Here is an 18,254-nt window from a genome sequence, read left to right on the forward strand (position 1 = left end):
AATGCTCTTTCAATGAATAAGGCCAACCAATTAGAATTAAAAAATCTCTACATCCACTGGGTGAGGAATTCATAAATTGTATATTTTGTATAAATAACTGAAAATAAATCAGGAGTCTTTTCTAATTTTATTTAGATTTTTAGTTTTACAAGTGTCCGCTATAAAGAAATTATAGTTTTCCTCATTTATAATCTCTTGCTAATTCAGTTTAACAACTGATTAGAAATAGGATTCATGGTTATTAAAAAGTGGTGGTTTATTTTTAAAATTATAAATAGATTAGCAACGAAAATGGAAAAAAATCCATTTATAATTCAAATCTATTTATGAACTTAGAAACAAATTGATTAAGGAATCAATTCCGTTGCTAAATTTTGAAAATTGAAATAAAAAAATCATTTCTAATTCCAGTACATTATAGATCCATTTGAGAAATTAGAAATATTAGAAACGAAAATTTTTGTTTTAAATTTGTTTTTTTATTAGAAATAGAAATTGTTCGGGTTTCTAATTTGTTTCTTAATTAAAATAATAAATTATATTTTAAAACATATTAATTTATTTCTAATTTGTTTCAAAATTTCACTAATAGGGAACATAAAAACAATAATAATAAATTTTAATAATCCTTACAAATCATGGTTGTCAAAATAATTTTTCAGCCAAATGTATCAACATATAATAATTCAATTACAAAATGAAGTAAATAACCAATATATTCGATGCAAAATTCTACAAGTAACACATGTGTTCAATACATAATATTACAAGTGACAAATAAAACCACAAATCATTAAAATAATTAACATCATGATCATCAATAAATGGTTGAGTTCTTATTGATAAATTGTGAGCTTTGAAGGATCCTAATCTCAAAGTACATTATTGCGTCCTGCGTTTGACACATCATCTGTGAGCGTTGAATGATTAGAAAGGCAATCTCTCTAATCATTTTTAAAGTAACCACTTTTTTATTTTTTTTATTTTTGGATAAATTGTTTATGTCTAAAATAAAATTGGTAGATTTTTTTTTTATGACAAAAATGACAGGTGCCATAAAAAAAACATGTAATTAAGTAAGAAGTACATCAGTTACGGTAGTTTAACGACCTCTTAAAGATAAATCTCCTAATCATGCAATCCTGAAAAAGAAGGAAACACTGATCTTCTTACAGAGGACCCATATCAGGATCAAGAAACACTAATAGTTCTAGTGTACACCTACATCACGATCAAAAAACAATAATAGTTATAGCGTACAACATGAACACTACTGATAATGTGTGGGATCATATGAATGCATATATCAAGATTTCTAGTATTAGGCATACTTGATTAAAACCAAAACATTGCTTTGTTTATGGTGCCCAAGCATTGGACAATGAGAACATGTTTAATTTGTGTGGGAGAATTAAAATTGTTCACCCATTCATACAACACCCAAAAACTTGACTAAGTCCAAGTGGACCAAATTTCCTAGAACACTTAAAACAGCACAAGCTAGATATACATAAGGTGGCTGCATCTAAACCACAAAAGGACTACTTCTTGAGTTAGTTGAACAACCTTCAACTACCTTTGTTCTTTCTTGTTGATGTAATAATCTTTCTCATAATTGTATTTCTTTCAACTCTTCCAAAGAAAAGTAATCTTATAGATCTCTTAGTTGTATAGGTGTTATAGTACATGCAATTTCCTTTTTGCAATTATTAATTTGGTACCGTCAAATAAATAGATGACATCAATTATCAAATATTAATTACATGCATTATGTATGTTAGTCTCTTATTTTGTCGGTTTAAGTCAGTGAAAAGAGTAATTTTTTTTTCCGCTCATACTATTATATTACACACAAAACATATAATGTAATATAAAATACGATAAATTTTTTATTGATTTAATCATCTATATTTTTTATATGGCAGATACGATATGACAATAACAAACACAGAGAAAATAAGTACTCTCTCCGGTTTTTTACTTGTCACATTTATCTAATTCACACTGATTAAGAAAAATTGATTAATATTAGTTTGTCGCCTATATTTTATAAAAATTTTCTTTTTCAAAATTACTCTTATTTAAAACTCCGCTGGTGGAGTATATAATTTAATATTTAGTTGATTGTGATTTATTGATAATTATACAAATATTTTAAATTAAAAGATAAATCTTAAAAAAAAATTATTTAATGCTACACAAAAATTTTTATATAATAATTAAAAACATAACATATAAAAAAAAACGGAGGGAATACATTCTTGCTAGAAGAGATTAGGAAGCACCCATTTTCAACAAGATTATAAGCATTTATTTATTGATTGATTTATCTATCATATCATCATCATATTGTTGTGATATTAATTCAGAACAATAAAGGCTATAAAGCCATGCAACTAAAGTGAAAGGCGTGCATGGCCAGTGGCCACTAGCTTTAACATGGGACCCTTAAAACTAGTGGATGATCCCTTAAGTTTAGGACACTCTTTCATTGTGATTCCAAGAATATATAAGCTATGGATCCTTTTTTAATTATTTCAATCAATGATGAACACCAAATTATAATAAGAATAGGTTGGCAAATAATTAAATTGCAAGTCTTTTTTGATAAAGATGGAACGACGTAACCAAAATCTAACATCCATCTCTCCAATTAATACATGAAAATTTATCAAACTAGTAAGGCACAGTTCAAGGAATTATGTGTAGGATTTAATTTTATAATAAAGAAGTTGGATAACTTTCCTTGTTAGATATTGCTTGATAATAATGCATGATATATTAGAAACAATTTGGTTGTTATTTAGCTTTCAAAAACCAGCTCCTATTTAATACATATTATAATTTCTTTTTACTCAATTCATTTTAATAAAACTGGTAAACTATAATTTTATTAAATAGAAAAAAAAGTTGCAGCCATACCTAACGTGACAAAATGAAATAAAGCTAAATAAGAAGTTATAATAACAATGTAAGAAGTTCACGAATAAGACTCATCAAATAGTAGTAATAATAATAAATAAATAAATAGATAGATAGATGATTAGTCGGTGATTTCTAAGAGATAATTATTACAGTTAGGAAGACGATAAGTAGTTGTGCTCTTTATTATTTCTGTTGTTACGTGTCATTTCACAAAAATCAGTAGTGAGAGAATAAAAGAGGGCAAAGCACGTCTGATAGTTGAGACAGTGTCCTCTGACTTGTTTTTTCATTTTTTTTATTTTTTATTCTTAAAATTTAAACTCGATTGATTTTTTTAATTATAATTTTTCAAAAGCTCTTTTAACAAAACTTAATATATATATATATATATATAATGCAGAATTAATAAATTAAGAAGAAAAAACTGCATGATATAAAGTTTTTACTAAATAAATATTTCCAACAAGAGGATGCAACTATAACAATTTAATTATTATTAGTGATGTGAATCATGTTAATGCTTTTTAACTACCAACCATCTTTGAAAACAATTGCATTATATGCTTGAATATTAATCTCTAACATTATCAAGGATTAATTATATATACATCTAAGAGTTTGATACTCATAAAACTCTTATTATTATTATTTTATTTTTCTTCATACCTTAATTTCAGCTTGGTTTTGAATAACATCATAATTAAATGGTTGATGATAAACAGCTAGCGGTAGCAAAGTTGGGTGCATCAACCATCATAATTACATACCTTCATTCAAATTATGGTTTTACTGCACTTATATAATATATATATATATATATATATATTTACGAAATGTATATGGATCAATCACGTGTCAAAAATCTACTCAGACAGTCAGACATGAAGTTAACTATATATCTCAACGCACTTGCGTCCTCACCCTGTAACTTGTATGAGCTGAAGTTTACACCCGCTTCTTTAGTAAAGATATGAACACTTCTACGTAAGGACATAATGCTAATAGACCAGTAAATTATTGACCATAATGTGTGTATATATAAAAGTATACGTTGTTTATTGTCATGCATGTATAAGCTTATCCATAATGAAGGTTGGTGGTATTAGTTTTTTAATTAGGTCTAAATCTCAAATAATTAAGTTGACGTGAACTTCTGATAATGAGATGTTTGTTGGTAATTTAAATGATCATTAAGAAACACTTGGTCATTGTTTGTGAGCTAATTACTTTGTTAATTATGGGTTCTAATTTTAATATTAAGGTCAAACACACTTGTTCAAGTTTAGCTATTTTTTTTAAATAATAATTACATCATTAATCAAAATTACTTATTGATCCCTCTTTTCTTAATAATTAATTAATTTGATATTCAAAAAATTTATTTTGTCCACGTTATAAAGCCATGTTTGTGTGCTGCATAAAGTCAACATTAAATCAAAAGTTTGAAAATATAAGGAGTTGTTTCCCGTAAATTTCTTTTTATAATCCATCGTTTTTAAGAAAGTCAAAGAGTTGAATGTTGACCTTACAATATTTTAAATTAAAATTTTATAATTTTATGAATTTTTTTAAATAAACTAAATTTTAAATGCCTAAAATAGAAAAATTAAGATAATTTTAGGTGAAGTTTGACCACATGAAACTCAAAATTTTAGTTCACTTTGTATCCTACGAAACTTTCAAATCTCCACAATTTTCATATGAAATTTTTATCAATTAAATATATTTAGTATCTTTATTTTTAAATTTATTTGCTAAAAGGAGCTACTAAATCTTAAGAAAGGTAGGGCCCTATATAAGTTTTGACGGAACAAGTGAGGATGGGCAAGTGCACATATGAATACTGGGACTACCCACACACAACCACTATTGATACTACCGAAAATATTTCTCACCCACGATTCAAGCTCTCACCACTTATAAAGAATTAATTTAATTGCTGTGTATGTCCATGTAATTATGCATTTCTGCCCTTTTAGTTCTTATAATATTTTTAGGTACAATTAAGTCTTTATATTTAGTTGAGTTGGGTCATTCTAGTCCGGGGTGTAGATAGGCAAGTGTAAATTACAAAGACTTAATTATACCTAAAATATTACAATGGACTAGAACGACCAAACTCAACCAAATATGATAACTTAATTGTACCTAAAAATATTAGAAGGAGCCAACGACCATTTGGTCTATTGGCATCGGGGTCCCTTGCGTAGGGTGTTTGCCTCGAGTGTCGAGCGTGGCTCCCCGAGTTCGATCCCCTTCTCGCGCAAAGTGATGGCACAGTTCGGTGGTGAGCGCGGCTCTTCCACGTGTTTGTTCCTGGGTTTCGGCACTCGTCGCATTTCTCAAAAAAAAAAAATATTAGAAAGACTAAAAAGACATAAAGTACACAATTATAGAGACCTGTATGATAATTAAACCTAAAATTTTTTTATGGTGACTTAAGTAACAATAAACCACTTAGTTGTTAGTTATTATTTTTATTGAAATTTCAAAGTCACCATCTGACCAAAAATTATTTTTTTTTGAAATGAGAAAAGGTCCAAAAATAATTTTAAATTACATAAGGGGTATTGAGAAAAATTATATTATCTTATTTTATTTATTTATTTATTTAATTTTTAAAAGTCAAGCATCCTTTGTAGAAGTGTTAGGAATGCACACCTTTCTTGACCCATTGGCCGAGAATACCGACGAACTTCTCGAGCACGTCGAGTCCACCCGCCACGCGCCGCGCGGGCGGCCGCACAACCCATCAAATGTTTGTCAAAATGCCTCAATGAATATAACAATAATAATAATAATTTAAAATTATCAAACTTAATAGGATTAACTTATTATTAACTTTTTTTTTCGTAATTCGAACTTTAGTTGTTGAATTTAATTTAAATTTAATTTTAATTATAGTCCATAAAGTCCGGTGTGTGGATTTCACCACTTATCTCATAAGTGTTTGTGGAAATGCCTCAATGAAATAATAATAATAATTTTTATTTATAATTAAGTGATTAAAATAAAAAAAAAAAGTAATTTATAATGGACTTCTCTACTCCTCCGTGATTGCCACTTTAGTTGGTGTAAATGTGTAATTAATTCTATTTTAATGAAAAATAATTTGTAAAAATAGTAATTATAATCACACACTTTTTGTACTTGTCTCTAACTAGAACTTTATTTGGGTGAATTTAATTTAATTGCAATAATACTAGCACACACAAAGTGCAATTTTCGGTGCTTTTAATGCAAATTATTAAATATATAAATTAGAAAAATTATAAATTTGTTTATATATATACCAAAGCCGGAAAAACAAATGTGAGTTAATAAAAAAATCTCGAGTTCAAAACATGTCGATTATAATAATAGTAATGATTCACCAATTATGGATACGAGTTTATAATAATCTTCATCTTAAGGTTAACGATTAATTCTCAATTTTTTCCGATGTTACCAGATTTAAATATATATATAAAAAAAAAGAGAAAAATAAGATTTCTGTTGAATGAGAGAAGTGGGTTGCCAGGTGGCAGCCTGACAAAGTTGGCCCACGTGCCAGGCACGCGTTTGCGAGGGTGGAGGTGAAGCTCACCGGATAGTGATCCTAACCCAAAGTTTTAAATTAGTGGAGTTTTCCCACGTGAAATACCCGGAATACCCTCTTCTATTTAGTACTCCAGTGAAGGAAAAGTTTGAGGAGGGCCTCGTAATTTTGAAATTTTTTGAGGGGTTAAGAGGAAATAATTGAATTTAAAAATAGTAGGTGTATCCGTGATTAGTATTAAATATAAGGGTATTATGGTCAATTCAGGAGTGCCAGCGAGGACGGTGAGAGCGGTATAAATACCGGGCTTTGAGTGGTTTCTTAAAATAACCTCCGCTTTCGAAGCGCTTTGATTTCTCTCCTCTTTTTCTCATCGCTTTTCTCGCCTTCGATTTTGAGCCACCGGAGAACGAAACCCTAGAAACGAGGGGGAGGGATCGGAATAGGGTACGTAAATGGATCATTGAATGGTTTGGGTGTTTGAGATTGAGAGCTAGAGTTTTGTTGTTGTTTTGAATCTGTTTGAAGGTTTGTTGGCGATCTTGTGAGTTTGAGATGTTTTGTTTTTATTTTTATTTTTTTGTTTGTTTGTTTTTGTGGTTTTGTTTCTGCATTGGGGGTTAAGTGTTTGAAAATTTGGAATGATTTATGGATTTTGGTGTTTTTTTTGGTCTTATGATTTTGGGGTTTGTGGTTTAATTATTGGTTTGTAGTTGTCCGCGTTATTTTTGGGTTGAGATTCGATTTTTGTTTGTTTGTTTGTTTGTTTGATTTTGTTGGATTTTTTTGGTGTTAAGATTGCTAATTTTGAAAATGGGGAAATGCAATATTTCAAATGGATCTGATTGTTTACTTGTTTTTTTATTTTTTGTTATTATTTTTTCTTTTTCTTTTTTGTGGTGATTCTTGTGAGAAAAATGGGTCCTTTGTGGTTTATGGCTGTGATCGTGATGGAGAAACGGTTGATTTATAGCGTAATGTGTTAGATCTGCTGTGCTTTTGGTGAATATTTGTTTTACCAGCTTCTCTATGATCTTATAAATTTAGATATCCATGTTTAAATGAAAAATCATGGCTAGGGAAAGCAATGGCTTTATTTATTTATTTATTTATTTTTTTTTTGTGTTTTTTGGTGAATTAGTTGTTTTATAGAATATTGGATCAATGTTCTGTATTTGGATTTCACTGAAAGGTTTGGCTTTTCTATTTTTCTCAGCCTTGCAGGCCCAATCTCTGATAAGCTTTGTAAGCAAGAGTTGCTTGGGAGCTCACCAAGAGAATCCCAAAATGGTGGCCTCCATCGCTGCCTCTGCCTTCTTCCCTGCTGCCTCGTCCTCCTCTGCATCGTCTGCAAAGCCCTCCAAGACTGTTGGTGGGGCCCCTGAAAGCCTGGATGTCCGTGGCATCGTAGCCAAGCCTGGTTCGTTGTCCTCCGGTGGCTTGCAGGTCAAGGCCAATGCTCAGGTTGCTCCCAAGATCAACGGGACTAAGATAAGCTTGAAAACTGATACCCAAAAGGGTGAGGATGAAGCCTCCTATTCGGCCCCGAGGACATTCTACAACCAATTGCCTGACTGGAGCATGCTGCTTGCTGCCATCACAACCATCTTCTTGGCAGCAGAGAAGCAGTGGACCCTCCTTGATTGGAAACCAAAGAGGCCTGACATGCTTACAGATGCGTTTAGCCTCGGGAGAATGGTTAATGATGGGCTTGTCTTTAAGCAGAACTTTTCTATACGGTCTTATGAGGTTGGGGCTGATCGCACAGCGTCTATAGAAACGTTAATGAATCATCTGCAGGTGGGGATTTCATTGAGAAATATATATATATATATATATAGCGTTTCTCCTGCCAGAATGATATGCCTTTGGTCTTTACCTTTGTTTTGCGTTTGTAGGAGACGGCACTTAATCATGTCAAGATCTCAGGGCTCATGGGAGATGGATTTGGTGCTACACAAGAGATGAGTCGACGAAATTTAATATGGGTCGTGACCAAAATGCAGGTTCTTGTAGAACGCTATCCTACATGGTGAGTTAATTATCTCAACAGTCACTTTCTAATTTTAGCTTTGGTAGCGGTTAGTTATTGCGAGTCAGCTTAAGTGATTTCTCTTGGAAGCAGCAATTTATGCATCCTTGTTTGAGTAAATGTCCTTTGCCTGTGTTTTTTCTTTCTTATATTTATATTTCTGTGAGTTTTTTTAAAAATATACAAATGGCAGTTAGAACCTTTCTTTGAGCCAACATAAATTATCACCTGTTCCGTATAAGGTTACCACTGCTTTGCTTCTAAGTCTCTCTCTCTCTCTCTATATATATATATATAGATAGATATCTCTCTCTATCTATCCATCTATTGGTGGTTGCTGAACAATTGCACTTTCTGTGGACTTGTGGAAGGGCGCAGCAGGATGCCTGTCATTTTCTATCATGAATCATGATGGATGGTCAATAATGGCTTGCTTTGAAACTATTTTGTCTGCCTTGCCCTGAATTTCCAGAGCTGCAATTGTTTCTGTGCCTGTCAAAAGAAGACTACTGTATCTCCTTTGATTTTCTTTTATATTTAGAGCACATGAAGGGCTTGATTTAGTTGTTAATGCAAGTCAACTTTAAAGCATGTTGGCGTGATACTTTTCATATTATAAACGCTAACTGCATGTACATTTTATTAATGCCAATTGTGCCGGCAACAACTTTATGGGTGTGAAAGTCTAACTTTGGCTATTACTGGAACTCCTGTATGATGTTATGTTTTTAGTTGAAACATGGTCTCGTTTGGCATTGGCAGGGGAGATGTTGTTGAAGTAGATACTTGGGTTGCGGCCTCTGGTAAAAATGGGATGCGCCGAGATTGGCATGTTCGTGACTGCCAAACAGGCCAAACTATCATGAGGGCTTCCAGGTTGTGGCTTTTCTTTTCTTGCAGGATAGATGTTTATTTGGCAATCTTTGCCATAGGATGCTGTTTTTCATCTTTCTTTTTTATTCAATTGTTTTTTATTAAACATTTACACCATGGAAACTCATCAGAATGTTCCTCATATGCAGTGTCTGGGTGATGATGAACAAAAACACGAGGAGACTGTCTAAAATGCCAGAAGAAGTTAGAGCTGAGATAGAGCCCTACTTTTTAGAACGATCTGCTATCATCGATGAAGATAGCCGGAAGCTTCCTAAGCTTGATGATGATACTGCTGATTATATTAGCAAGGGGTTGACTGTGAGTCTGACATGCCACATATTGTCACTAATTTGTATACTGTTCCACATCTCATGCATGCCTCTCTTTACTATTTGCAGCCAAGGTGGGGTGATTTGGATATCAATCAGCATGTCAACAATGTTAAATATATCGGGTGGATTCTTGAGGTATTAAATTCTTCTTTTTGCTGATTTCAACTTGTGTTTACTGTGATGTTTGTTAATGGACACATGTCGCTGATGGCAACCTGAGGTTATGTTTTGATGAACTTGACAGCAGCACTTACTTTTTCCAAATTTTCTTACTAGTAACAAACTGACCTGTCCTTGCCCAACAATAACCAATTTTCACATCATGCACATTACCTTAAACATTCTGATCATATATTGTAGATGAAAGTTTCTATCCATGCCTAAGGGCTGCTTTATTACCCAAGTTCCAACGGAGGCGATGAGACATGTGACATGTCTTCCTGCTTTTTTCGGTTTTAATTTCCGCTGCATATCATACTTACCTTATCAAGGTGGTAATTTTAAGTGAGCAAGTTATTTCATGAGATGATCCTTCTCTTAGAGGATATGAGCTGACTTTACAGCACACAGAGATCCCATCTGTTTGGGGGCAAATCCAAAAAAGGCACACTATTGGTTCATGTTCATAACTGCATGCCATACTTATATCTTCCACTTGCAAGTTGTTGAATGCATCCTGGTGTCAATACTTAACTGCATTAAAATAGTGGTTGGGTGGTGACTTTGACATTCAATTATACTGTGTTTATATCTCAACACTTGCGGCACAGTTGTCTCATAAATTTTCTTTTCATGTTTTCTTACACAGAGTGCACCAATCTCCATCCTGGAGAATCATGAACTTGCTAGCATGACACTGGAGTATAGGAGGGAGTGCGGAAGGGACAGCGTGCTACAATCCCTCACTGCCGTCTCTGACACCGGCGACACTCTGATGGACTCTGGCATCGAATGCAAGCATCTGCTGCGGCTGGAATGCGGGGCCGAGATTGTGAGGGGACGGACAGAGTGGAGGCCGAAGCCAGTTGCCGAACATGTGGAGGCAGGGTTTACTCCAGCTGAGAGTGCATGAAAGTCCAAATTCTCTTCTCTCATTATTCATTGCTTGCAATTCAAAGCTTAGATTTTGGTCCTCTTATTTTGCTCTACTGCACAAGTCATGAGTTCAGTACTCTAGAGAAAGACAGAGAGAGAGAGAGAGAGAGAGAGAGAGAGAGAGAGAGATGAAGGAAAAAGTATATGATTCCGCTGCTTGTATTAAAATCAACCCACCACCTTCTTTTGTTTGTCTTGAAGTTATGATTTGGTTCATAGGCCAAAAAGACCAGGCTGCCCTCTGTAAGTAAACCATTGCTGCTGTATCTATCCTTATGCATCCTCTTTGTTGCATTGTTACCTTTGATAAGATAAGAAATTATATTTGGTTCTTTTTAACTATTCTTCAGGTTTGACTTGCCAAGTTGTTTGCTTGCTTATTTGAAAATTGTTAGCTTATTTGAGTTTGAAATTGTGAAGTTCTTTTAAGGTTTCAAAATTGCCCTTTTGAAAAATCTTGTTGGTTTTTTGTTTTTAACTTGTTTATATAAAATGTGTTGTGTTACAAACATGCATGTCAAGATACCATCTTTGCACCTGCGCAAATGAGTTTAGTGCATCACAAGTGGTTCCCTCCAAAAGCACAGGACAACACAAATGAGTTTAGTAATTAGTACATTACAAGTGGTTGTGATGTTTCATGTTTGATCTTTTATGAACAATATGACTGGATTAAAAACCTACCATAATATGTTTTGTACTATTTTAATGGTTTACTAGCGACGATGGTGAAATAATGTCAGTGATCGGCCGGCCACGATGGTTGATCATGGCAAGTGATTTAGTACTGACGGTGATCAAATGATGTTGGTGACTGATCAGTGGTAGTCAACGGTGGTTGATTGATGGTAGTTATCGGTAGTCATTGCCCTGTTGATGGTGATCGCCGGGTGGCCATTACCCTGTTGATGGCGATCGCCGGTGGCCAACTGGTGATGGTGAATAGTGGTCGATAAAAGTGGACAGTGGCTAAGATATCACTATAAATATTTATTTTATTTAAAAACAATAATACTGTTTAATACCATAATTTTTTATAGTATAAAAAAAACCATGAAATTGTAGTTTTTCTCGTTATTTTTTTATATGTACTCAGTACTCACACCTCATTTACAAATCAAATACAACACAAAAATAAAAAGTCTTGTTGTCACTGTCCCTCAAACGCACCTTTTAGGGTGTTATGGTTTATCAACTTTACAAAAAAAAAAATATATATATATATATATCAAATTATTTTTAAAAAAATATTATTATAAAATAATTAATGTATACTTTACTCAATATGATGACAAGCAAATAATTAACTATTTTTATTGTCAAGTATTTAAATAATTTTCAAAAGTATATGGAATTTACATAAAACATGTTTAAATGTAAGTTTTACAAAATATGAACCTAATATCTAAATACTTCATTTACCAAACATACTTACAAAAAAAAAATTAAATATATCAAACTAATCATTTACACAATAAAATTTTAAATCCAAATTACCATTTAAATTAGAAAGGAAAAATGGAAAACATGGCATTTAACTTTGCCAGAGATAAGAGGTTGAAATAAATTTTAGAGGCCCTACATTTATGTTACTGACCATCAAGCTTTCCACAAAGAGAGGGATGTGCATAAATGTGACACATGACCATCTGCATTGCTGGTGTCTCTAATAATTAACTTCAATTTGATTCTCTCTCATTATGCATAAAACATCAAAATCAAGAACACATCACAACCTTAAAAATTCCATCCATGTCTCATATGTATAAACATTAAAAGAAAACATATTATGGTGTTACCAAAAACCTTTAATCTCTAAACCAATACCTTCAGCAAAAACCAGATACTCATTCATTCCTGCTCTGGATGCAACCTTCAAACAAGCTCAAGTCCGGGATTTCCGCTGAATCAAGGCTTCCCAAATGCTTCTGGAGACAAGCAAGCCCGGCCTCGGCGACAAAGTCACAGCAGACGGTGAACGCCTCGAAGACGAACCCTGCGGCCGTGCAGGCCTCCGTCAAGTAAGAGATCTGTGCCGCTGGATACAATGCCTGTGATTTCATGGACACCAGCAGCAGCAGAAACAGAAAACAAGTCTGCTTCTCCATATCTCTGATTTCCTCTTTGAGAAGTAATATATAAAAGATAAGATGCATGGAGATTGAGCTGCAGCAATAAATGGGCAACATTAAATAATTCATCAATGTACTACCAGGCACAGCAATCACATGGTATTTACCATCAATTAATATGGTTTTTGACGGATGTCGAGAGACATATCACCAAGAGGAACATTGCTAAAATCACAAGCAAATAAATCAAAGCATGTTATCAGTGAAAAGATCTGTAATTAAAGTTTGAAGCAGAGAGATATACTTCAGTAGCACATGAAGAAAATAAATGCAAATTGTAAAACTACATGTCTGTAATGTAGTTTAGTTCTCAGAACACACTAATACATAACCATCCTCAGAATGGTTCTTCCCTCACAGGCCTCATGTTGTAGGTTTACCATGTGATATATCCAAGCAAATCGACTTCTTCTTTCGAGTTATAAGCGGAGATTATCTAAAGACAGTATTGTGCTATTCTCCATCAATGAGGCTTGACATTGAAAGCTTTCACCTTGTTAAGAACTCTTGGAATGATGGAATGGATCCTATTTCCAAGTAGAAGCTCCCAATCTGAAAACCTCTTCAGTGTTTGTATCCTTCCGAAACCTATCTGCACTGTCATTATTAGAAGTTCCATCACCATACAAATCCTTGAGCTTTGCAAGATTGCCTGAAATAGCAGCTGGCTTCTCTTTGCTTGCATCTTTAAATGGGCTGGAGATGCGATCTGAATATCCGCCGTGGTTTTGCAAACTCCGGCTCCGGCTCCTGCTCCGGCTTCTGCTCCGGCGAGAACTAGAATCCCTGTGCCGATCATAGTCCCTGCTGCCATTCCTTTCATGGTCATGCCTCCCACTGGACCGATAAGAATCTCGGTCCCGGCTATCACGATCGCTGCGCCTATCCCTGCTATCACGATCACTACGTCGATCTCTGCTGTCCCGGTTGCGGTCCCGGCCCCTGTCACGGTCTCTATCATGATCCCTATCCCTGTCCCTGTCCCTCTCTTTGTCTCTTTCTCTGTCACGCCCCCTCTCCCGGTCTCGGTCTCGGTCAGGTCCATCATGGCTGCGTGAGCGGCGCTTGCTGGGCGATGAGTCTCTCAAGTCATCACCATCAGTTCTTTCTCGAATGGGCAAAGTTCTTCGAACTGGGGATGAATCTCTGGTGGATGCCCGATGAGGGGCTCGCTGACCAAATGAAACTGACAGGGCAGCTTTCACTGAAGGAGGGCGGCGGGCAGTGTCATCTGATCCATGCCGACTAGATTCTCCTGTAACACCAGAATGCTTTGTTGGAAGCTTCATTCTCTCAAGGTTGGTGGTAATCAGCCGCATGATGGGAACAGGAATGCGAGGAAAAAGTGTGTCGAAATAGTACTGCAACAATATATGCAATAGAAATTATGAAATTTCTGAACCCAATTGATAAAATGTAATGCCAATAAAGAACACAAGACAGTTATCATTGCTTGTTGAATTATTAGCATAAACTAGAAGCCAATGTTCAAATTTAAAACTTATTGATGACCTTATGTTTTTCCTACACTGGTGTATCTAGGAAGTAAGAGTAAGACATGCATGCCTATAGTGAAGAAAATGTGATGACAGACTAGCTCATTGTCTATGTATATACAGATGTCATGGTTCCACAGTTTGACAGTTAGTTATTTTACATGTTTTGGAAGTTTCTAGCTTTGCCATTATTGGAGATTCAGCCAGATAGTTTTGCATACATTGCCTTCGGCTCTTCAGGACCTTTCTTGTGCAAACACACATATAAAACCTCTCGAGATGGATCCCAAAGAGTAATCCACCACAAGCTCATATGTTAAAACTTAAAACATGAACTAGTAACGTCCTGAATTTGTTCATGAATTTGTTCATTACATAAAAAATGTTTGGCTTTGAGCTAGACGTGAAATGTTGTCCTTTGTCCAGATATTAGAAGAAAAAACATCATCAAAATAAGCATCCAAGAATCCTTATCAGATGACCAACAAAAACTCTTTTTTTTTGTTTCATCTAAGATTCCTTAAAACTAGAGCAGACAATATTTAGACAACAATTAGTCACTAATATTTGATCTCTAGACTCTAGGTTGTCTAATTGACACTGAAGAAACCCCACCTTCACAAAAACAAAACACAATTTTCCAAAGAATCATTAAACCAATGACATAAATTATAAGCACAGATATGGAAAAGATTGCAAAAGAAATTGATCTGAAGCACAGTTACCAGATAAAAAATAAATTATTCAATATCTTTAATAAATCATTTCATTTCAGGATCAACATGACAAACCTTATACAAAGTTGTTGACAGAGATGTGCTGTCCTCTGAAAGCAACCTCCATATGAAACCAAAGCTAAAAATCTCAAATAAAGAGATGAGTCGTAATGAAAGAATTTAGACATCTACAGGATGATGAACTACTATAGAGGTGCTTTCTAATGTGCAAATTCACATGGCCCAAGTATGATAGTTTAAAACATAATAATCAAACCAATACCAAGCAAACAAATTTAAATAAATGGACACAGCCTGGAATTAGCAAAAAAATAGGGCAACTGACCTGTCCAAGAAGGAGATCACGCACATACAAACCCATGGTTGTCTTCCTGCCATTAGAACCAGGAGAAAATTCCTGAAATAGAAAGGGAATGAAGGTATAATGTAGAGATGCTACACCAAGGCACACCTCTAACCTATCAGATATAATTTAAACAATCACAACAAACTACTGATTCCAATTCAACTGCCAAGAACAAATTTTGATGTAAATGTCTTCTTGTGATGTTCCTACAGATTGGAGTTGTAAATGAAATGGTAAACCTTAAAAGATACTTACGCAGTCTCCTTGTTTAATACACATGTGATGATACTGTGCAGTCAACCACAAAGGTCTAAGGCCCTAACGCTAGTTAACTGGTTTGGCCAAAAGACAGATGCATAACATTTAAAAATACAGAATGGAACCAAACTGGCCCAATATAAATGAATGACTTGTTTTCCATTCAAGATATTGGATCTGAAACTATTTCAGTCACAGTAGGAATCAAATTAGGTCTAAACCAGGTACAAAATGAACTGCCTAATGGGCTACAAATATGTTTGCAGTATTCCAAAGGTTCACACCACAACTTCCACCACATTGAATGCTCAAAAAGAAGAAAAAGATTGGAGTAGGAAGGAGATGAATACCTCATCATCTTTGACATAAGGCTCAAACCAATTCCATAATGTTTTGGGGTCACCAAGATACCTCAAGTACAAGAAACCAATCTGCAAAACAACTTGGGGCAATTAAATCCCTCAAAGTCTTGGAATTCAGAAATTTAGATTATATATTACAAGGACACAAATCATAAAAATTGGGAATAAATTAACAGGTTAATGCAGGCACATTCATACCCCAGGCACAATTCAAAATCAACAAGAAACACACTCCAGTATAAGCAGTAAATAGGAAATATGTTAAATAAACACAATATCAAAGCTTGGGAATAAATTTCATAGCCCCACTGCAGGTGTATTTTGAACTACAAGTGAAGTTACAGAATTTATGATATCAACTAAGCCATTTTCCGGGCATTAACTCCACAGTGAATTAAAAAGTTCCGATTGTAAACAAGCTTCAACCACAAGAAAATGCGGCATGTTCATGCATATACTCAACTTAATAACAATTGCAACGATCCCTCTAAAAACATCAAACAGTATGCATTGGACTGACATATAAAAGCACAAATGAGCTTAATTGGTACTAAAAATTCAGTGGGAGAACTTACAGCTCTAATATATGGAGAATCAGGATGTTTCAACAGGTTGTACATTTGCTTCACAGTGAGTTTCATTGTGAAAAATTTATAAAGAAGACAGAATGCTGTGGAAGGCCCCCTACAGTTCCCAGTCATCCATGGTTCCACATGATCAACTTGATTATAGATCTCGTCTACAACCTCATGAAAAGTCTTCATTTTGTAAAGCTCTTTGAAGTAATCAGAGGAAAGAATGTTCATACAAAGAACCTTCTCTAACAAAGTATCAATAGCTCTGCCACTTGTTGCTATCTCCGACATCTTTAGGGGAACTCTATATCTGTAAATCCAATAGGGAGAGAGAGACTTTTGATTATAATACCAAAACTACCACTCTTGGCACATGGCAGTCGTTTATATCATTCAATCTTCAACTATTCAGTAGAGTACCTGCAAGCACATTATAGAAATTGAAGTTACTAGTATGTTATGGTGTTTAGATTAGTTGTACAGTGAATATGTTAATGCTGATAGAATTTAACAGCAGACAAGTTCAAATAAACAATCATATTTATTTCCAAATTTCCTGATCAAACTCATAGTTGTCAACTTTCTCAAATAAATTTTCCATGTTGTATGCCTGCTATCCAAATAGATTACTTTTGTCACTAAAGTTGCAGGCACTTGATAATTCTGCAAACCTTGCAGTGTAACAAGATTAGAAAGTGTTGGGAGAGTAACTAGCTGGAGGAAGAGAATGATTATATGGTGTTTCTAACCCATATGTTCTAAATTCAGAAGGTTTCTATCCCATTGCCTGGCCAGATTTTCCATGGTGCCTAATTGTAATCACCCTAGTTGAATGCCATTTCTATATTGCTCAAGCTACCTATCAAACAGAAAAAGAAAAAAAGAAAAAAGAAGAAAATAACACTCAAGATACAAATCAAAGAAAAACTCTAGAAAAAGGAACTACAGAAAACACTCTTTATGTGGGAAAAAGATAGAAACAAAAATGAAGGAATAAAAGAAGGAAGGCAAAATCCTTCTCATTCAAGTGCCAAGTTAGGTCTTTTACCATAAGAAACAAAAGCCCTAGCAATAAACTTAAGAAGAAACATCATCCTACACTTCCAAAGAAATCCTCTTTTCCCCAAAATACACATTCATTGATGGAATACATCAAAGAAAACCAGAACAACACAACATTCTAATCACAAGTTGCAGAGTGGTAAACTTGCAGAAAAGAATCATTTAAGCAACAAAAGAAACATTAATTCCAAAAAAAAAAAAACTTTAAAATCTCACCCGCCCGTAATAAAAAAACCCTAAATCCCGAATTATCAATAAAAATTGAAAGATAGGGATGGAACGAAAGGGCACAAGACCTCGGCTACGGGCCGCCCACGCTACCTCCGCCGCCAGCCAGAACCAAAGAAGATCGGATCGATGGACGAACGAAGCGCAAAAGCTCGAAGCTCCGGAGAGAAACAAACAACCAAAGACGCGAGCTTTGATTGAGAGCGAAAAGAGATCCTCTTCTCGATTAGGTTTGACGCCTTATCAAAGCACTCATTTGA

At 34.4% G+C, this 18,254-nt stretch overlaps 2 protein-coding genes across 4 annotated transcripts; one reads left to right on the forward strand and one right to left on the reverse strand.

Annotated features, from left to right (window-relative positions):
- The first annotated feature begins 6,791 nt into the window (after positions 1-6,791).
- Positions 6,792-10,839, forward strand: LOC120280555 (palmitoyl-acyl carrier protein thioesterase, chloroplastic). Its single transcript, XM_039287422.1, has 7 exons — positions 6,792-6,910; positions 7,680-8,263; positions 8,362-8,495; positions 9,258-9,371; positions 9,518-9,689; positions 9,770-9,838; positions 10,512-10,839. The coding sequence occupies exons 2-7, from the start codon at positions 7,751-7,753 to the stop codon at positions 10,773-10,775; spliced, it is 1,266 nt and encodes a 421-aa protein (XP_039143356.1). The 5' UTR covers positions 6,792-6,910; positions 7,680-7,750; the 3' UTR covers positions 10,776-10,839.
- A 2,273-nt stretch (positions 10,840-13,112) lies between these two features.
- Positions 13,113-18,201, reverse strand: LOC120280399 (pre-mRNA splicing factor SR-like 1). 3 transcript variants are annotated; one of them, XM_039287244.1, is made up of 6 exons: positions 18,063-18,201; positions 16,705-17,124; positions 16,118-16,198; positions 15,489-15,560; positions 15,218-15,281; positions 14,160-14,291 (listed from the first exon to the last, which is right to left on the reverse strand). In XM_039287244.1, exons 2-5 carry the CDS (start codon positions 16,993-16,995, stop codon positions 15,219-15,221), a joined length of 507 nt encoding a protein of 168 aa, XP_039143178.1. In that variant the 5' UTR covers positions 16,996-17,124; positions 18,063-18,201; the 3' UTR covers positions 14,160-14,291; position 15,218. The 3 variants fall into 3 exon arrangements, with proteins under 3 accessions (XP_039143176.1, XP_039143177.1, XP_039143178.1); XM_039287242.1 differs by lacking the exon at positions 15,218-15,281 and having other exon boundaries at positions 13,113-14,291; XM_039287243.1 differs by lacking the exon at positions 15,218-15,281 and having other exon boundaries at positions 13,113-14,291; positions 17,983-18,201.
- Between the last annotated feature and the right edge of the window lie 53 nt (positions 18,202-18,254).

This window comes from Dioscorea cayenensis, chromosome 17, assembly GCF_009730915.1.
Source record: "Dioscorea cayenensis subsp. rotundata cultivar TDr96_F1 chromosome 17, TDr96_F1_v2_PseudoChromosome.rev07_lg8_w22 25.fasta, whole genome shotgun sequence".
In the NCBI taxonomy this organism is placed as follows: Eukaryota; Viridiplantae; Streptophyta; class Magnoliopsida; order Dioscoreales; family Dioscoreaceae; genus Dioscorea; species Dioscorea cayenensis.

Coding starts and splice junctions, on each gene's coding strand:
- LOC120280555 (XM_039287422.1), top strand. CDS start 7,751: ATGGTGGCCTCCATCGCTGCCTCTGCCTTCTTCCCTGCTGCCTCGTCC. Junction 8,264..8,361: donor CGTTAATGAATCATCTGCAG/GTGGGGATTTCA, acceptor TTGCGTTTGTAG/GAGACGGCACTTAATCATGT. Junction 9,690..9,769: donor ATATTAGCAAGGGGTTGACT/GTGAGTCTGACA, acceptor TACTATTTGCAG/CCAAGGTGGGGTGATTTGGA.
- LOC120280399 (XM_039287242.1), bottom strand. CDS start 16,995: ATGTCGGAGATAGCAACAAGTGGCAGAGCTATTGATACTTTGTTAGAG. Junction 15,561..16,117: donor CTTATGTCAAAGATGATGAG/GTATTCATCTCC, acceptor TTTCTATTTCAG/GAATTTTCTCCTGGTTCTAA. Junction 14,292..15,488: donor GTGATCTCCTTCTTGGACAG/GTCAGTTGCCCT, acceptor ATATTGTTGCAG/TACTATTTCGACACACTTTT.